Here is a 20,000-nt window from a genome sequence, read left to right as displayed (position 1 = left end):
AATTTAAACTATTAAAAGTCTACAGGCTTGATGTAGATTGAGTCTTAAGTATAAAATAAGTATTATTTTGATACCAAACATTATCATAAGTAAATGAATTATCTAATTTCAACTCACAAAATTTCAAGTTTCATGTGCATCATTAGTACTGTTTAGGGAAAACTGTCAGAATTGTCCATTCCATAATATTTGAAAGAAGTATGTTTCAACATTAAATTGTGAATTCATTTCTATTTATTACTTTTGCATAATGAACAGAAATGACATAATTTCATACATAGATCCTTCTTTATACAAAAATAAGCATGCAAAACAAAGACTTAGATGAGAAACTTGCTGAAGTGAGCATAACTCAGTGAATGTTGCTGCAAAGAATGCTCAGAGGACTTATAAAACATAGAAACAAGACAGACAAAGAAAATTCTTGAAGAAAACCGTCTTCCTCTGAGAGGATGGGAAGACAGTCTCCGAGGAGCATGATAAAATACTCAACACGATATAGTTTCAGGAACTTCAATGATTCTTTTCTCACTTGTTAGAAATTTTTACATAAACATCATTTTTCTCTTTTCTCCGCCGTTTCTATTCATAAGGGAAGTGACAGATAATTTCATAAGAGTTACAGAAAATTTCTGATTTTTCTTTTAATTTGATCTCACCCAATCTGCTTCTAAATGTCACAAAAGACAGCTCGGCGAGAATGAAAGGATGAAAAGGGATAGCTCAGATGAGGTCTATGAACAGCACTCTGACCATGTAACACTCAAATATGTCAACACATGCAAACATCCAAAGAACGTAAGTCTGCAGTCATGGAACAGGGAGATGAGACTTCTGCCTCATGGTTTTCAAAGGAACTCAATCTGGAGTACAGCAGCACTTTGCATGAGTGTCTTGAAAGTACCAATGCTATTTAAAAAGCAAGATATTAGCACAATATATAGGCTTTTCAATACTCTTCACTGAGACTACACCCTGTTCCTAGAGGAGTTAGACACTGAATTTGATTCTCTCCAGCTTCTTCTCTAAAGAAACATTTTTAAGAAATGTATTCCTGTATCATTCTGACATAACTGTGAACAATGAGACAGTAAGTATTAAGAACCTGTTTTACACTCTGTGCACGGTTACATTTTAGTATTATAAAACTGCGTTTTCAATCTATTTTGTTCTGAAATATTCAGAATACTGCTAAAATGTGATCTTCTTTTCAACAAACAAGGACATTTGCTTCTTGCGTCTTCATCATGAGATGAAACATGGGTTGGAACTGTAGGCATCACTGTAGTCTACAAAAAAAAAAAAGAGTCCATTTTCTCATAATTGTAGTTTGGAGTCTCTTAAGTTCCTGGAATTTCTCTACATCTTGGGAACCAAGTCAGCAAGCATGAAGGTCACCTCACAGGCTTATGGGAGATAAAGGGCTCAGTGGTCTGAAGCAATGGTTTCTTCTGTAGAACAAGATGAAACTCACAGTTGAGCACTCTAGTGAGAAGTGGATAGGACATTCTTTCCTGCTTCTTTATAGCAAATTAAGCAACTAAGTTCACTCCAGACTTTTATATTTGTATCAAATACAAATCAACATTAACATATTTAAGCTTTAATCTCAAAAGAGAAATACTAGCAAGATAGATGCTAGAGAGACATTCACATAGAGCTGCCTTTTAGATTAAAAAAAAGAAACTCAGCAATTTCTTTTTACTTTAAAGAAATATAACTTGATGCTTTGATGTATTTGAATTTATATTACAGTGAATTAAAGAAAAAAAACATAAAATTCATCTTATTCTGAACCAGAATCACAGCTACCATAACAAAGGAACAAGAGAAAAGAAAATACTTTTTTAAATAAGAAGGAAATACTACATTTCTCTCACTTCTGCCTTACTGGTGTATAGGAGAGGATTCACAGCAGAGTGATCAGCTTCCCCTTCTTGCCCAGCACTGTCTGAGTTATTGTCATATTTTGCATCCTAATAAAATCTTCATCAGATCATAGTCTCAGATTTCAGAAATGAGGGCACAAGTTTGAAATGTATAAAAAAATCATTCTGACAGTCCAGAAGATAGATCAGGCTCAATGCCATCTCAGAGCTAAGTAGATGAAGCATTAGCCTCTTTTAAGAGGCTCAGGTTAGTTTTGCCCTGATAATTGGTGCAGGTGATCCTGACCAAAGTTTGTAATCCCAGGTCATGCCATCTGCATCATCCTCGGGGAATGACATCAGAGGACAAATGTAGTAAGTGGTAAGCCTGAGTTCAGCCTTGCCTTACTTATGAATCAGCTGCTGGGCTTTGTATCAAACTTGAACTGTTTTAGTTTACCTTTGGGAATATTATGAGTGTCTTTTTTTTTTTCCAACAGCTCAATTATGAAAATGAGTGATCCAATTAACAAGGCTCACATAACCGGATGATAAAAGAAGACTTAAGACTTGCTACTTTAAAGGTAAGTGGAAGAACATAAGAAACCCCAAAAGGAAGAAAGTCAAAGGCTGTGCAAACAGTATAATATACTAAATGAACATGGCATTATGTGTGGGGTAGACTGTTATATAATACCCTTCTGGAGACTTAACTCCATAGATCTTGAATATGATGCCCAAGATTGTGGAAATCAATCAAAGCTTTTTATTCTACCCACAAAAGACACTAATTGTTGAAAGTAGGGGTCCTTGAGTTATCTGTATTTGCCACTACAGTATTCATTCTTGATGGTGTAGGTCTCTTGTTCTGTGCATTTCTTAATGTCTATCAATTTACAGGATATAATAGCCTGAAGGTGAAAGGGGGAAAGAGGAGTGATGATAATCAATATGGTGGATTTTGTTTTTCCAGTGGAGTTGGGTTTTCTTCACACTTAATTGACTGTTTTAAAAATATTTCATGTGACATGCTGAGACACAGCAACAATTATGATTCCTATAATTCTACCCACTGCCTATTCGAGGGTGAAGTTAAAATCTACATGTATTTCTATGAGGATTTTAATAAAAATTTTAAATGTAGACTTAATATCTTGGAAATAGAAATATTTATTCTGTCCTCATAAATGGTTATTGTAAAAATTGTAAGTTGTGAGAAATTCCTTTTAGTTAATTACTTTCTAATAAAACATATTTTGCTCTTGCTAAATGACCTATACAACTTTACACGATGACCAAAGGCAACATGATTTGCCCATCCATGAGGGATCACAGTAGAACTTTTGGTCATTTTTCAATTGCCTCAGAATGTACAGACACACTTAATTAGAATTCAAAAATTCTAGACATGGAAGTAAAAGTATCTGCTGAAACATCTACAAGATGGCTATCAGTGCCATTTAAGGAGATGGTACAATAGGAACTTTCTGTAAAACTAGATTCTCAAGATATGGTATGATTGGTATCTCCCTAGTTTTGAAATACTTGACAGATAAAAGTAAAGAAAAGTTATATTAAATGCTTGATTTAAAAAATAAAAGACACACAGAACCTGGAAAAAGCTGCACTGACTCCTAGGTTTTCTGGAGTTATATATTAATTTAGAAGCAAACACATATATTCAAGGATTACCTCATCTTTTAAACTGTAAAACTTTCCTAAAGAAAAGGGCACAGAAGTTAATGAAGAATTTCTCATCTGCTACTAAAAACAAAACAAAACAAGTAAACAAACAAAACAACAACAAAAAAACATTTTGGCTATAGTAAAATTAAGGCTTTAAAACTGTTACTCCCAATAGGGGTTTAACACATATTAACATTCAGTGAATATAGCAGTGTGTTCAAACCATAGGTGTTCATAGACTTTCAGATAACATATTTGTTCATATTTCCCTCCCCCAACCCAATTCTCTGCAAATCTTCTCTCACACTTATTAACATCAAATTCTCTCTCTCTCTCTCTCTCTCTCTCTCTCTCTCTCTCTCTCTCTCTCTCTCAACAAGGAGACTGGGAAGGAAATGCAAAGTTTCATTCCTAACCAAGAACCTATTCATAACTGGTGGCTTCTGGGGTTAAAAAAAGTTGGTTTTCTTCAAAGAAAGGACACTGAGTATATCAATAAAATTTCAAGGTAGCCTCATGCTCAGGAATAGTTGGCCCATACAAAAAAAGACTATTATCATATTGTGACTAACAGATCCAATTTCTGTGTTCTCATCAAAATTATCAAAAAAAATTAACTGAAAACAAAATTGGATTAGGAGTGAAAATAGTAAGCTTTCTGTTCAGGGGGTAAAATTCTGTTTGAGTCCAAAATACTATCCACTAAATATTGGCAAATGCAATATATGAATATTTCTTGCATTACTGCTATGTGTTGTGTATTGATTAGAGCAATGCAAATATAAGCATGCACACAAACATATATTCATCCGGTTTCCTTAGCCATAGTAACTTCAGATAACAGAAAAGAAATAATTACTCGGCTTCCTTTTTTTCCATTGTCACGAATAAACTTATCATATTTTATGCAGAATTAGGTGTTTCAGATACTAATCTTAAGGACAAGTAGCCTCTAGGTTTAGAGACAATAGGTGAACTAGCAGTCATTAAAATATAATAATATTATTAAAGGTTTCATGGTTTTCCCAGGCAGCAAATAGTTCACAGTAAATCTGTAAATAGAATTATTTGTATTGATTTAATTAATGATATGAAGAATAAATTGACAGTACACAAAGTGCCTTAATTCAGAAATGTTTTGTTTAAATGCTTTTAAAACCCAACTTATGCAAGTTGTCTTATATGTGTATGTTAGTAAGCTATATAAGTAACCGCTCTGGAGAAACTTGACTAATTCCTCTAGAGCCCAATAGTGTTCTCTTTTTGTCGTGTATTGGCCAGACACATAGAATGAAATAGGTCAGAAGAAGTAAAAGATAATCAATGAATAACCTCCATGCTCAATAAAGCAGACTTTTGGGATTTGGAGCAAACTGAGTGCAGTTAGACAGCACTTCAACTAAATCCTACTAAAAACAGTACCAACAATGAAGATAACAGTTTTTTTTTTAAATGTTATTTATTCCAAGTGTTGATTTATAACTGCACTTAAATATCTTGGTGCTGATCTTAAAAGGATTCACAGTGTTCATGTACCTAACATTTTGGTAAGTTTAACAGCTATTTGCATTTGTGATAACATCTTGCCTCAAGTATATAGTTTGATAATTTCATTGTGAAAAATATCTGTTCTTCTCAAGTCAAAGCAAAGTTCTAGTCTAAACTTCACTTCCTGGGCAAACAACTTGAACAGAGCTGGATATGTATTTACTCAGAAACTGGGTTAAGTATCTAAGCCTTGGTAGGTAACTCCTTCCAGAATCAAGAACTTACTGCAAATACAGAATATAAAGGAATGGGTGAATAGTAAATCAAAACATGATATTTTCAGGAAACAATAATTAATGACAAAAAAGGCATTGTACACTTTGCTAATTAGTAACTAAAAGCTTTCCTAAGGGAATTTTAGAAGTAAAATTGGTATCACTGAATCTGTTGATAATGTGAAGAGGAATGCTCAAGATGACTTGCCTTAGATGAGAAGAGCATTTCCTGAGCATCAATATCCTGACTCTATGCTTTCTTATTTATCATTCTTACTCCTATTTCCTTGAACCATAAATTTCAAAAGCAAGGGTAATGACAATGTTGCACTGATGCCATGGAATAATTACAGTAGAGCTGACACTACAGACGGTGCACGTTTCCCTATCACTGCAGCTGGAATCAGACTGTGGATCCTTCCGACAGCTGGAACCCCTGCTTGATCACCTACCTATGAGAATAGCCACGGTTAATGACTTTTTCTTATAAAAATGTTTCTCAGTGCAATTGTAAGGGCACCACTAGCTGCTTCTAAGCCATGCTTGTAAACAGAAGGTGATCTAGACTAAAAGTTGTTGCTTTAGGGGCTAAACTCATGCTCCCTGTGTGTGGGGGAACCACAGCCATTTTTAATTAAAAATGTTTCTATAACCTAGGACTGGAAATCAAGTCAAGTAGGTTATTAATTTATATATACATTAGAAAATGCACTCCCAAAGTAGTACAGCTTTATTTCATATTACCAAAACTTCATCTGTCTCAGTTTATTTAAACAAATGTTCTTTTCTCTAAGGCATCATCGCCAACTGGCTAAGCCTCCTGCCTACATCCATGCAGCAGCTTCAATTGTCACTTTAAAATGTGTCTTACAAACGCTTCTTCTTCTTCTTCTTCTTCTTCTTCTTCTTCTTCTTCTTCTTCTTCTTCTTCTTCTTCTTCTTCTTCTTCTTCTTCTTTTGTTTGTTTGTTTGTTTGTTTGTTTGTTTNGAACTCACTCTGTAGACCAGGCTGGCCTTGAACTCAGAAATCTGCCTGCCTCTGCCTCCCAAGTGCTGGGATTAAAGGCGTGTGCCACCACGCCCAGCGACAAATGCTGATTTGGATGATTACTTATCCACTATGAGTCTATGATATAGACTCAAAGGATTTTTGTTTTTTGTTTTGTCACAATGACTTAAATCAAGTATCTATAGGACAAATAAAAGAGCATATATCCCATAAATAAGAACTTCATCTTAGAAGGAAGTAACAATTTTTAAAATATATTTCCATGTATTCTTAATTACAAAAAAGTTCAAAATTCTCATATACTGTACAATTTCAACAGTCTCATACACCCCAAATTTAACTAAGCAATTAGTCATAATAATAGCAATAGGGAATACTCCAGATACACTCCTGCCTACTGTACTTTGGTATTCTGTTGTGTTGAATTCTTGCCATGAGTCAGAGTCCTGAGCAATTTTGACTTTGAAACACTGAAGCAAACACAAGCCATGGGCTCTATCAAATAGCTTTTTTGGGCATGAGAAAAGCAAAGGTGAAGATTAGAATGAACTGCAGAGCCAGAACAGATTAAAATAATGTGTGATTCATGAGCAGGTCCCCTCAGGTGGAAAACAAAACAAAACAAAACAAAACCCAGTAGTTCTACTGGAAGAATGTGGCGATTTTATACATTAACTAAACAATAGATAATAGATTTGCTTTAATGTAAGTGTCTTTCAGCAGAAGAAAATTTAATATATTTACCAAAGGATTTAGGAATGAATGTGATATTATGATGTCATGCATTTACTTGCAAAAATCTAATAACACAGCAAAAAAAAAAGAAGCATGCATATATGTGACAAATTTTAAATTTAATCAGAGAAAAAATTTTATTATTTATCAACTTTTCTATTTTAAAAAGTCTATAAAATAATGGAGTGACAATAATAAAAATAAATAAATGAATGTTGTTTTCTCATCCTAATTCTAGCCCTAAGGATGAGTCCTGAATTACAAGGAGAGACCTGGACAGCCAAAGCTCCATCTCTAAAGGAAATTATTTCAAAAAGATGTAGCTCCTGCATGTTCAGGGATGCTAATAAACTGGGCACCTTTCCTCCATTGCCAGCACAGGATATTTCCACAGACACTGGCTCCCCTCTGCTACCGCACAAGAACACGGAGTAATGTCCCTTAGACACCAGACTCCTGACTAACCTGATATATAAGAAAGACACAAAGTATTGATCAAACAACAGTGCACACTGTGACCAAGGTCAATAGGAAACACAGAACAAAATTTTGTTCAGAAAGAAAAAAATCAAGCATCTTTCTTATTGTTTTAAAAGATTGCCCATTTTAAAGATATAGTTACTAAAGTTGATAATCTAGTTAGACATTTTAAAACCCCTTTTTTCATGAAACTTTCTATATTTGATAAACATTACACTTGTAAGTTTTCTAGTATTTTGTCTTAAATAAATACATTTATGTGCTACAGGCAAACTATGATTTTCAGTTCCTACATCCACCTTCATCTTGCCATACAATAGATAGACCATTAAGTAAGGAAAATAATTTGGGGAGTATCAGTGTGCAACTTCAAGTGTTATACACTAAACATCTTATTTTCCACTAGTGCAGCATACTTATTAAGCTAATAAAGTAACTTTTCTTTTTGCACTTAAAAGAAGAAAAATATTCCTTTTAGAGAAATAAAAACTCTTATGTGTCAGCAGAGCTTTACACTATAAAATTGCCTCTTTTTTTCTTGTAACTTAAAAAACCTCAATTTCTAATGCTTGGTACACAGATGCTCTGGAATGCGATTTAAAATTTCACACAGGTGATATAGTTCATGTCCTGCTTAGCAAGCGTGAAGACCGGGGTTTCATCCCTATAACCCATGTAGGGAAAGAGAGAACGTAGTGTAGGGTGTCCTGTAACTTCCACACATGCTATAGCATGTGCCCACACATGTTATAGCATGTGCATGCTCATACACCCATACACAACACAATGACAAAACTTAATAATAATATAAAATGTAAGGTTTGAAATCAATATGTAAATTAAGGCTTACAGGTTGTGATTGCTTCAAATGGATTGACACTACATTAAGAGCAAAATGCACAGTGGTTTTCTTTTTTGTTTTTGTTTTTTTGGTTTTTTTTTTGCTTTTGTGGGTCTTTATTTTTGAGGCTATGGAATGGAAAGGCAGACATTAGAATTGGGGTGAGACAATACCATAAATTTATGGAAAATATGCAATAATCAAAGTAAGGACTATGAAAACATTTTATGATTGATGAAAATAAATGTCAGGTTGAACTGATACAAGTGGATACAGACCACTTTATGACTATATCATAAAAAAATGAAAAACTAGGAAGGTAAAGTGACTAGAAATATACATTTTCATAATCTATTCTAAAGCATTTGTTAGGTTTTTGAACAAAACCACAGCAAAAATGTTAATTGAATTAATTTGAAGCAGATTGGATTTAGTTTATATCATTCTCAACCTCTACTAATCATGATTCTACATTCAAATGGATTTTTTTTTATTTTTTTCACTTTCAAGCTTAATGGATATGTCTTAATATATTACAATTGCTATTTTTGTTTTGTATAAAATTATAGTCCCTAAGTTTGTAAAATGATTATTTTTGTGTCTAAACAAGAGACAATGAAATATTTTTGTAGACAACAGAAGCAGAGAGACCCAAGTGCAGTTAACCAGCTGCAGCTGTGTTGCCAACTTGGGGTATAGAGGAGTAATTTGTACAAGTTACAAGAAGATGAGAGACTTTTTAAATGTCACTCTAATTGACTATTGAAAGAAAATTATGAACAGTGCCTGATGACTTGTGGTCCCTAATTAAAGGAAAGTTCCTCATAGCACCAGCATTATTAGTCTAACAAACCATCTTAAAAACAGAGATGAAGACAAAATCAAACAGAAAGCCTTTATGTTAATCCTCAGATCATGCAGGAGGCAGGATGGCTTTTACTTTAGTAGATTCTAGTCATTCAGTCATACTCCTTAACAGAAGAACTCACAGTCCCCAAGAGTCATGTCAAGACGTAAGTAGAAGTCATGTATAAAGTATTTTGAAGACATGAAAATAGAGATAATTTAAGTACTGGTTATATGTCAAACCTAAAATCTTTACATTTGAATGATTATAGAGATGTCTAAAAATGTAGGCTAGGAAATGCTAACATTAGTGAAGCATTACAAACAATAATTTGATTATCCACCATAACTTATGGTACAACCTTGTTGCAGACATGAGATACACTGCTGACAGGACATGGAGAAACCAATTTGATTCTGACCAGGAAGTTTTCTCTCTGTTGGCTAATCTGATAATACTAAAATGACTATACAGACTAAATATCCATATTTAATTTTCTTACAAATATTAAACTATATGCTTATTCCTTCTATTGTCTGTCTAAGTAGACATTTATAAAATCTTTCTCAGCATTGTATTCAACAAATCTTTATCACATTTCTCCCTGGATAAACTATAACTTTCTAAAAGCAAGAGGCCTGGCTTCTCTTAGTCCCCACTGTATTTTGTGCACATGGGGGTAATATGAAATTTTAAACAAAGAGCATAAGGAAGGTAACTCTGTGTAAACATAAGACCTGTACGGTGCTAGGTGGAAGGACCAAAGCTTTCCTCTGTTACCACAGCACACCTGATGTGTTTGGGAAAGTCTCACAGAATGTGAGCTACAGGAAGGACCGTTAAGAGGAGAGGTCACAAGTTGCTAATAGAAGTCAGCATTTGTGAATTTGTTTTCAATAAGATAAGGAGTCTTTGGAGATTGACCTAGGCTGCATCTTAACAGATTTACAGAATTGGTATTTATTTATTTATTTATTTATTTATTTATTTATTTATTTATTTATTTGAGCAGTGATGTGGTCTAACAGAGCACTAAAATATCCCTTTGGCAACTCTTCTGAGAATAGCATTCAGAGAGACAAGATGAGAAGAAACGAGCTAAGGGGGCATTAGCCAAAACTCAGCAAGGAGACCGGGGGACTTGAAGCTAGAGGACCACAAGCAGATGCTGGGGTTATGTTCTCTGTTGTCCAGAGTGTGTTAATTGGACTAATAGGCAGCGTCAGTAAAAAGAAGCAAATCAAAGAGGGTGTGCGGTAATGGAATGGTACTCCTGGCAAGGCAACATAGTCATTTAATAAAATGGAGGGTGAGAACTTTGCAGGAGAATTGTGATTCTTGTTACATAAGGCTAAATACAGACTGCACTCAATTTACGGTAGTTTGATAATGACTTAACCTAGCATACTTTGAATAGGATGGTACAAAAACCAGAATTTGATTGGTTAAAAAAAAAAAAAACCACTCTTCAAATTTGAACTTCCGTGTTTCTCTAGTCTAGAATGTGGTATAAGAGTACTGGATAGTAAGCAAGCTGCACATTAATGTCAGTCATATCTTCAAGAGAGTAATCAACCTGTATGTCACTGTGCACTTTATTGCCAGCTGTTTTCCACATCATGTTTTGCATTGATAACCCATTATATCGTCAAAATACCCACCTCTGTCTCCTGAGCTAATGCAAACATTCTGTTTTACACTTTCTCTACAGTATTCAATAAATTTTATGTCAGTCTACACGTCACTCTAAAATAGACTTTGTATAGGTGATTTTACACAATTGCAGCGTAATATGTGTACTAAGAGCATTTAAACTAAACGAAGCTGAGTTTAAAAGTTTCGTATGCTCCATGTAGTGAATCCATTTATGACTTAAATGGCATTTTAACTTACAATGACAGAATTGGGATTTGATTACAACCTGAGTCAAGAAATACCTGTAGTTATGTCAAGTCACTGGTTAGATCTATGAGTCTAGAAATAAACTTTGAAACCTAGCAATTGGTAACTGATGTTTAAAAACCATATGACTACATGGGGTCAGCCAGGGAGAAAAGCTGTGATTTACTAAACTACTTCTGTTCCAAGTAATGAAGAGAGGGCATACAGGTGAGGAACAACCAGGAAAGGAAGCTAAGTAAATCCAGATGCAGAAGAAAGAAACAAAGAATGTAATACTCGGAGAAAGTGAAGGAAATGTTACAATATTATGGCCAACTCATTCTCCACATATCACCTAGCTAACCACATCACATTCCTCCTACAGATCAAGACATTGCTTTGATAAGGCTCTCTCTGAACAAGTAGGGACAGGTCCATCATCTTCCTCTACATCTCTACATCAAAGGGTAGGTCTCAATAATCCTCAGTAACAGGAAACTGGAATGCTGAGAAGCACCTAAAGAAATGTTCAACATCCTTAGTCATCAGGGAAATGCGAATCAAAACAACCCTGAGATTCCACCTCACACCAGTCAGAGAATGGCTAAAATAAAATACTCAGGTAACAGCAGATGCTGGCAAGGATGTGGAGAAAGAGGAACTCTCCTCCACTGCTGGTGGGATTGCATGCTGGTACAATCCCTCTGGAAATTGGTCTGATGTTCCTCAGAAAATTGGACATAGTACTACAAAAGGACCCAGCTATACCGCTCCTGAGCATATACCCAGAAAACGCTCTAACATGTAATAAGGACATAGGTTCCATCCACTATGTTCATAACAGCCATATTTATAATAGCCAGAAGCTGGAAAGAACCCAAAAGTCCCTCAATAGAGGAATGGATACAGAAAATGTGGTATATTTACACAATGAAATACAACTCAGGTAATAAAAACAATGACTTCATTAAATTCACTGGCAGATGGATGGAACTTGAAAATATCATCCTGTGTAAGGCAACGAAGTCACAAAAGAACACACATGGTATGTACTCACTGATAAGTAGATATTAGCCCAAAAGTTCGGAATACCCATGATTCAATTCACAGTCCATATGAAGCCCAAGAAGAAGTAAGTCAGAAGTGTGGATGCTTCAGTGCTTCTTAGAAGGGGGAACAAAATACTCAGAGGAGGAAATATGGAGACAAAGTGTGGAGCAGAGACTAAAGGAAAGACCATCCAGAGACTGCCTCACCTGGGGATCTATCCCATATATAGTTACCAAACCTAGACACTATTGTGGATACCAAAAAGTGCTTGCTGACAGGAACCTGATATAGCTGTCTCCTGAGAGGGACTGCCAGAGTTTGACAAACACAGAGGTGGATGCTTGCATCCAACCATTCGACTGAGCGTGGGGTCCCTGATGGAGGACTTGGAGAAGGGACTGAAGGAGCTGAAGTGGTTTGCAACCCCATGGAGGGAGCAACAATGTGAACCAGCCAGACCATCCTGAGCTCCTGGGGACTGGACCAATCAAAGAGTCCACATGGAGGAACCCTGGCTCCAGCCACATGTGTGGCAGAGGATGGCCTTGTTGGACACCAGTGGGAGGAGAGGCCCTTGGGCCTGAGTGTGTTTGATGCCCTAGGGTAGGGGAATGCCAGGGCAGAAAGACAATAGTGGGTGGGTGGGGGAGCACTATCATAGAAGCAGGGGGAGGGGCAGGGGATAGGGGGAGATCTGGAAAGGGGAAAACATTTGAAATGTAAGTAAAGAAAATATCCAAAAAAAATTAAAAAATACAAATAAAAATCAATATTATTCCTTGCCCTTCTGTTTATGCCCAAGCTCCTCAAAAAAATGTAAGGCCTCGAGGGCCAGAATTCGTAATCACTGGAGTTTGGTAATACATGGAACAAGTGGGAATCAGAAGTTACACGTATAGAGAACATGTAGTACATTAGAAAGTACAACACTAACTTTATGACTATCTTACTACAGTCCTCAAAATGTGAAAAAACCAACAAAAAAGAAAAGAAAAGAAAAGAAAAAGTAAGCAAGTGATGCTAAGAGAAGGGAGAACTCTTAGATGAACTCAATGGGCAGAATTCATGTAGATAGCTAAGCAGACAGGCATGGATAAGAACCGTTCAGTGCTCAGTAGAATCCCAGAATGAAAACATATATCAAGATTTGATATCAATAAGGATCAAGACTATCCTGTCGATTCTTTCTTTCTTTCTTTTCAAAATTGTCAAACAAATAATCTAACCTAACATAATATAATGTTGTTTCCCTGTATATAAACTTTATTAAAACATTAAAAGGGGGAACTAATATGTATAAATACATATGTTCTCCCTGGCCACTGTATCTCTCATTATGTACAAACAAATTATTCTATTTCAATGAAAGTTTAATGAAAACTTGTTCATGTTTAGGATTCTAGTGATGAGTATGCCCCGTATTTTCAGGTCTTCTCTCATCTCTAAAGTGTCAAACTTATGTTCCGGGATCAAAATGGAGATGACTGTGGTGATCACGGGAGACTGTGACTCAGGACCCACGTGAACTATTCTGCTATTCTGCATGAGTGACTGCTAAAGGAAAGCATTGGTTCCCATTTATTTTGTCTCCTGTTGACACACAATAGTGGCCAGGATCCTTTCAAAATGGTAGACTAGCAAGGAACTGTTAGGAAATGAACTGAGCCCCCCCCCCCCAAAATGGGATTTTGTTTTTGCCTACATTTGATCCATTTTTTTTTTTTTTTTTTTTTTTAGAATTTAATACCTGGACTGGTTGAAATGTGGGATCCAAGAGCCCGACTAACACATTCCGGAATTAAATCTATCATTTGTCAATGTGGCCAATGTTGCTGAACTCAATCAGTTTGAAATGTTTCAACAAAATAAGCCTTGCAGTCCCTTGAAGACCAGAATCTGAACTGTGTAGAAACAGTTAGAGTAATTTTATTTTTATGTTGCCAGCTGGACATAGACGCAGTCTTCTTCAAGGATGCCTAAACCATCTTTTTCTCAATTATAACAACAACAACAACAAAAAGTTGTGCAGCAGGAAATTACTTGCATCATTGGCGTAAGGTATGCAAACCTTCTGCCAGAGATTTTAATTTCTAAAATGTATTGAGCCCTAATAGCTGTTCCACTATTACTGACGTCATGGAGTTGAAAGTCCACAAGCATATAATTGCTAATACATCTCTCAAAGTATATAACTAAGGTAACAAGTTTTTATTTTTTTTTAAGGTAACAAGTTTTATGTGTTCTTTTGTTGTTCTATGTCTAGCTAAAATATATTTTTTTCCTTGCACCTCCCGTGGTGATAGACTTCTTTTCCTAGCACTATTGAACTGTGTTCCACTGTAGAACTAACACAGTGTTAAAGTCTAACACTTCCCACATCTGGTATCAGGGAGCATCTATGCAAAATGGAAAGCATTCCACTGCCATCGCTTTCTAGAAAGGTAGCCATGCTTAAACTGCTTGTCGACTACATCTGTACTCTGAAACCCTATAAAGAGAACTCTAATTGAGATCTCATCCATTTAAAGGGTAAAGGAGATGACGGGCTGCCATTGGATGGTGCATCCCACTATGTAGCATTTCAGGAGAACTCAGGTCATTGTGAGAATTCTGAGTTCAGGTTTTGTGTGCCTCCCCTTGTTGTGACAGTTAAATATTGTAAGTCAGTTTGAATTTCATTTGCCAACGTATGTGTCACATATAAACACTGAGACAGGTAGGCCATGTGGGTATGTATTCAGACTCCAGTCCTTCCATATGGATGTTAAGCACACTGAACTTAGCCACATGGCTACTGAATTCTTCCTCTCCAGATGCTGGGCAGCCATGTTGTATGTGGTGCAATAATTTTACATGGATACTCTTCATCGTTTTCATACCATCCTCAACTCTCATATTTAACTTCTTTGTGATTTTATTGATATGTCTTCTCTAATTGGGATATTCTTTACAACTTCACAGTTAATTCATTAATTTCTTAATAAAAATATTATAACCTAACAACTCTAAGAAAATTTCTTGACTTTATATACTCAGTATTTCCATAGAACACAGCAAGAATCTCACTCTAATCTCTTCTGTAATATGATGAAACTATATGTGTTTGCTTCTTCTATGAAAAACTGTACATTTCTTGATGGTAGCATTTACTTTACACTTTCTTACATTACATATCCGCAAAACTGTCCTGAATTAAACAGTTAAACTGGATAAAAATATGTATTATTTCAAATTGAATTCAATCCATGAAGTAAGTTGCCTTAAAATATATCATCTATTAATTCCTACAGTTGCATAGCTAAGTAACTTTTATATAATAGGAAAATCTTATGAAAATTTATGAAAGAATGTTCAGTTATTGTTAAGGCCAATTTAGGTTTTACGTACACATGTTTTTAAAAATTCAGTGTCGATTAAAAATTAGGATTGGGTACTCTAATATGATATGCTATGAAAATAGAACTTTAAACGTTGACATAATGTATATCTCACCCTAACAAAGAAAACTGATATTATGTTAACTATATACTAATCTCATGCATTGTGTGTGTATGTGTGTGTGTGTGTGTGTGTGTGTGTGTGTGTGTAGAAAAGGCTCAGTGGTCAAAAGTACCTATAGTTCTTTTAGATAACCAATGTTCAATTCCCAGCACCCACATAAAGAAAGAAGCATCGTAATTCCAGTTCTACAGGATTTTAAGGCCTCTTCTGGCCTCTGTGGGTTCTGGAGTTCTGCGCACACGTGCCACAGACATCCACACAATCAAAAATCTGACCACATAAAATGAAAGTTACCAAAACTCTAAAATATTAAAAGCAAATATGATATACTATGTAATATTATTTATATAAGATTAATAATTTTAATAAGTAACACACATTTTTTATATTAAATGCATAAAATTTTTAAAAATTATGAGAGGTTGTAAAATAAGATGTTAAATATTCATTTAGCTTATGACTATTATATTTAGAAAAAATGTATTCTTTTCACTGGATATTTTGTCCAAAAACTGTCTACTTTCTATATTTTTTTCAGTTACATAAACAACTCAAGCTGGCTTGCCTCTCCCAATAATTATTGTAGAGAATCAAATCAGATATTGATCCTGGCTAACTGTTTGGTTTTGAGAAGCAAAACACTAGGATTCCTAGTCATTCTCAAAGTATCTTATTTGAAAAAAAAAAAAAACAATAGAGCACTCCAATCTCTGAACGTTGAGGCCTAGCACTTCTGCATACAGACTGCAGTATTCTCAACGCTGACAGTTCTCCTGTGTTAGGGGATGCACTAAAGCCCACTCGGTCTTCCTTTCCATTCAAAATCCCTATTTCTCTTTTCATAACCTTCTATGTATAAAATCCTATCATGCCAGAATGAAACAGATACAGCCATCTTAGGCCGTTTCCAACTGTGAAAACTGTCAACTACCTGATCTGTTGATTAGAATGAAATATCCATTCTCCTGTATTACAGTATGCCAAATCCTCTGTACCATTGTAGTCTATGTATCACATGCATATGTTGTTTTTCCAGGAATCAGATCGACAGTGTGTAATCTATAGTTCATTAGTCTTTAATGTATCCAATCTCAATTTCCATTAGCCCTGTCCCTCTTACCACGTTCATGAAGTTATATAACATTTCTTTGTCTAAGTTGAAATCAGGGAGGCTATAGGGAAATTTATTAAGAAAACTCTGATTTTATGATTTATATTGGTTAAAGAAAGAAGCAGTTATCAGAACCATCCAAAAGCATATGGCTGAAATAACACAATTCCTGGCTAGAATTACTAGGAAAAAATAGACCAATTAGGGATATTTGGAGTTAGAAGCCTGGTTGCTTGTTATAGTGTTCCAGCCTTATGGTATATCTTACCTTAACTTCCACATGTGCCATCAATACTGCAAAGTTGGTGAGGTGGTTACAGGAGCATGTAGTATGTGTCTTGTTGGTTGTCAGGAGTCGACAGCCTTGTGTTGACCAATAACCTGTCATTGTGCGCTTGGAATAGCTCCAAAATGAACAGTTAGGGTTGAAATTTTCTTCTGACTGCTATGGTGGAGAAAGATCAATAAAGGCAATAACTATTTTACAATCGAGTAAATGAAGTAGGCCCTTTCTCTACCGACAGCATAGCCCCTTGCTCTGTTGCAATCCTTACAGAGGTGTGTTCAGTGCGTTCATATTAAGTGGCCCTCATCAATCTGAAGTGCAATGGAATACCTGGTATTTATTCTGTCTGACTAGAAGTGAGATTACTATTTTTCAATGCTGTTCATACCAAAACTGATGTTACTAACACTGTTTTGAAATTGTATCAGCTTTTAAATTTAAAAGTAAGGGCAATTGTTGGAAAAAAAATTGTAGAAGGCTGGTCATTACCTTACATTTACAACTTCCAGATGTATATATGTACAAAAATATATCTTTAGACACAAACAAGACTTCTTATATAATAGCATATGAAATGCTGTCCAGTTCAATATCATATACTATAAGCTCTCTTAAAAACTGTGTGGTACATATTTAGAGTATATAATATTTTATTATATATTATATCTAGGTATAATATTATTTCAACATGGAAAAAATAACATATCATTTCATATAAAGACAGATATATATTTTCTCTGGCATATTTATGAATATTTCTGAAAACACCATGACTGTACTCATTGATGATATAGTCTATGTTCTATAATAGATAAATATTAAAAGAAAATTAATATATTTAATATTACTTATATATATTCATCCATAACAAATATAAATAATGTAGACAATGAAACAGGCCATGACATTTTCTTACCTTGATATGTTTAATAGTAAATACCACAGGATCAGCCAAATACACTTTATTACTGAATTCCTTATTTATTGCTGCTGTAATAACAGGGGAATTGACGATAACTGAGTGATTTGTGGACATAGCTTCTGTGCCCAACTTCATACTGGCATTCTCCGTAGACAAATAAGGACCCAGGTTGTTATAGAGGACAAAGGCCACTCTAATCTCTCCTAAAACAAATACAAGTGTGAGTTAGAAATTGGACGACATGGGTTAGTTTTGACACCCTGCTGGAATTTGTAGTTCTAGTTAGGTGGTGCAGTCAAGGCTATATAAATACACATTCACAGACATAAAACCAAACATTCATGTGCTTGGTACCGAAGAACTGAGTACCTTATGAGGAAAGGGAAGTTGAATTCGATTGAGATCACTATATATGATTTCTTTTAACACTGAATCTGAAGCCCTGTCTCACTGTGTACTTGAAACTAAATTCAAGATGCTTCCTAGACCCAGAACCAGAATCTAGAACCACAAATGTTCTAGAACAAAATACAAGATCATCTCTTTATACTCTAAAGAAAATTCATGTACATAGCTTCAAAATTCTAGCCATACAAATGGAAAATTGAACTTCAACAAAGCTAAAATTTTGAACTTATTCAAATATGCCATCAAGAAAACAAATATATGAATCACAGACTAGGGAATATGTGAGTCTTGAATATACAGAACATTCATGATCGTTAACAGTACAGTAATAGAAGATACCTAAAATTATCCAAAGATATTAATGGACAATTTAAGGAAAAATAAAACAAAAACCATTTTCTATAAAAAAGAAAAAGATAGTTAGAATGATTAGCAATTAAAGAAACAAATGGTAAAACTACATTTGCAATACTATTTTATACCCACTTGATACTAATGTTTACACGGACTTGAAACAGTTCAAATCCTTGTACCCTGCTGATGGGAATACAAAATTTTGCAGTGACTTGGAAAACACTTTGACTTTTTTTTATAAAGCTGCATACATATTGACCCTTCCTGGATAAGTGAGAACATTTACCACAAAGAAAACAATTTGCTTGAGGCTTTTTACAGAATCCTTATTGATCATGGCCTCTATCTTGAAAGAAATCAAATAAAAGGATAAATATATCACAGTAATAGAATATACTGGGTGTCAATACAGCACAAAATATTAATAAATGGACATTCAGTGACTGAATCTCAATGTGACTTTTTGGATTACTTAATCTAGATAGAAAATATTTCATATTGGGTGATTCCAGCAATATGAAATCTAAGAACAAAAACTTTAGGAGGAGGCAAGAAAAGAAAAGTCAATGTGACTTTTTGGATTACTTAATCTAGATAGAAAATAGTTCATATTGGGTGATTCTAACAATATGAAGTCTAAGAACAAAAACTTTAGAGGAGGCAAGAAAAGAGCTGTAAGTAACACAATGGTAGAGGTAGTAGGGAACACCTAGTTTCCAACTTGTTTTTCTATCTGTTTTATGTTTTATCTGTAAATGTAAATTTAACTGTCAGATTTAAACACTCACAGTGTATGTGTTTCATTGTGTTTTAACTATACTACTGTGAATTTTTTTTTTTTTAAGTAAGGACACTAATTGTTTGTATTTGCCTAAGAATTCAACAATCATTTTCTTTCTAGCTCACCGTTTGCACAAAGTCGCAAAGTCCTTCCACCTTAGGACCCTTTGTGATAATTCTCTAATTATGGTAATTTTTAATGTTTACTTTTTTTCCCTTTTGTTGTGTTATTACTTTTTATCATTACTTTCATGGTAAAAGCCAAACCCCATGTCTTAATTCTATTATGATGTCAGAGTTGGACAAGAAGCAGATGTTACCCTAAGCACTCCAGTTACGAAGATCAGAAAGGCAAACTCTCTGTCTTTAAATCTCAAGGTCAGAAAGAGAAAGAAAGAAAAAGCTTGTGTGAAAAGCTTGTGTGTGTGTGTGTGTGTGTGTGTGAGAGAGAGAGAGGGGGGGAGGGGGGGAGAGAGAA

At 34.9% G+C, this 20,000-nt stretch overlaps 1 protein-coding gene across 22 annotated transcripts in view; it reads right to left on the bottom strand.

Moving 5' to 3' along the window:
- Positions 1-20,000, bottom strand: part of Adgrl3 (adhesion G protein-coupled receptor L3) — a 777,100-nt gene that overhangs the window by 107,142 nt on the left and 649,958 nt on the right. For all 22 annotated transcript variants that reach the window (XM_029545394.1, XM_029545383.1, XM_029545393.1 and 19 more), the window contains 2 exons: positions 17,975-18,183; positions 17,041-17,217 (listed from right to left, as the gene is read on the bottom strand). In XM_029545394.1, the coding sequence (XP_029401254.1) occupies positions 17,041-17,217; positions 17,975-18,183 (386 nt within the window). The remainder of the gene's footprint in view (positions 1-17,040; positions 17,218-17,974; positions 18,184-20,000) is intronic.

Source organism: Mus pahari, chromosome 13 (assembly GCF_900095145.1).
Source record: "Mus pahari chromosome 13, PAHARI_EIJ_v1.1, whole genome shotgun sequence".
Lineage (NCBI taxonomy): Eukaryota > Metazoa > Chordata > Mammalia > Rodentia > Muridae > Mus > Mus pahari.
The sequence above is the reverse complement of the archived record's forward strand: the minus strand, read 5'-3'. Positions and strand labels throughout refer to the sequence as shown.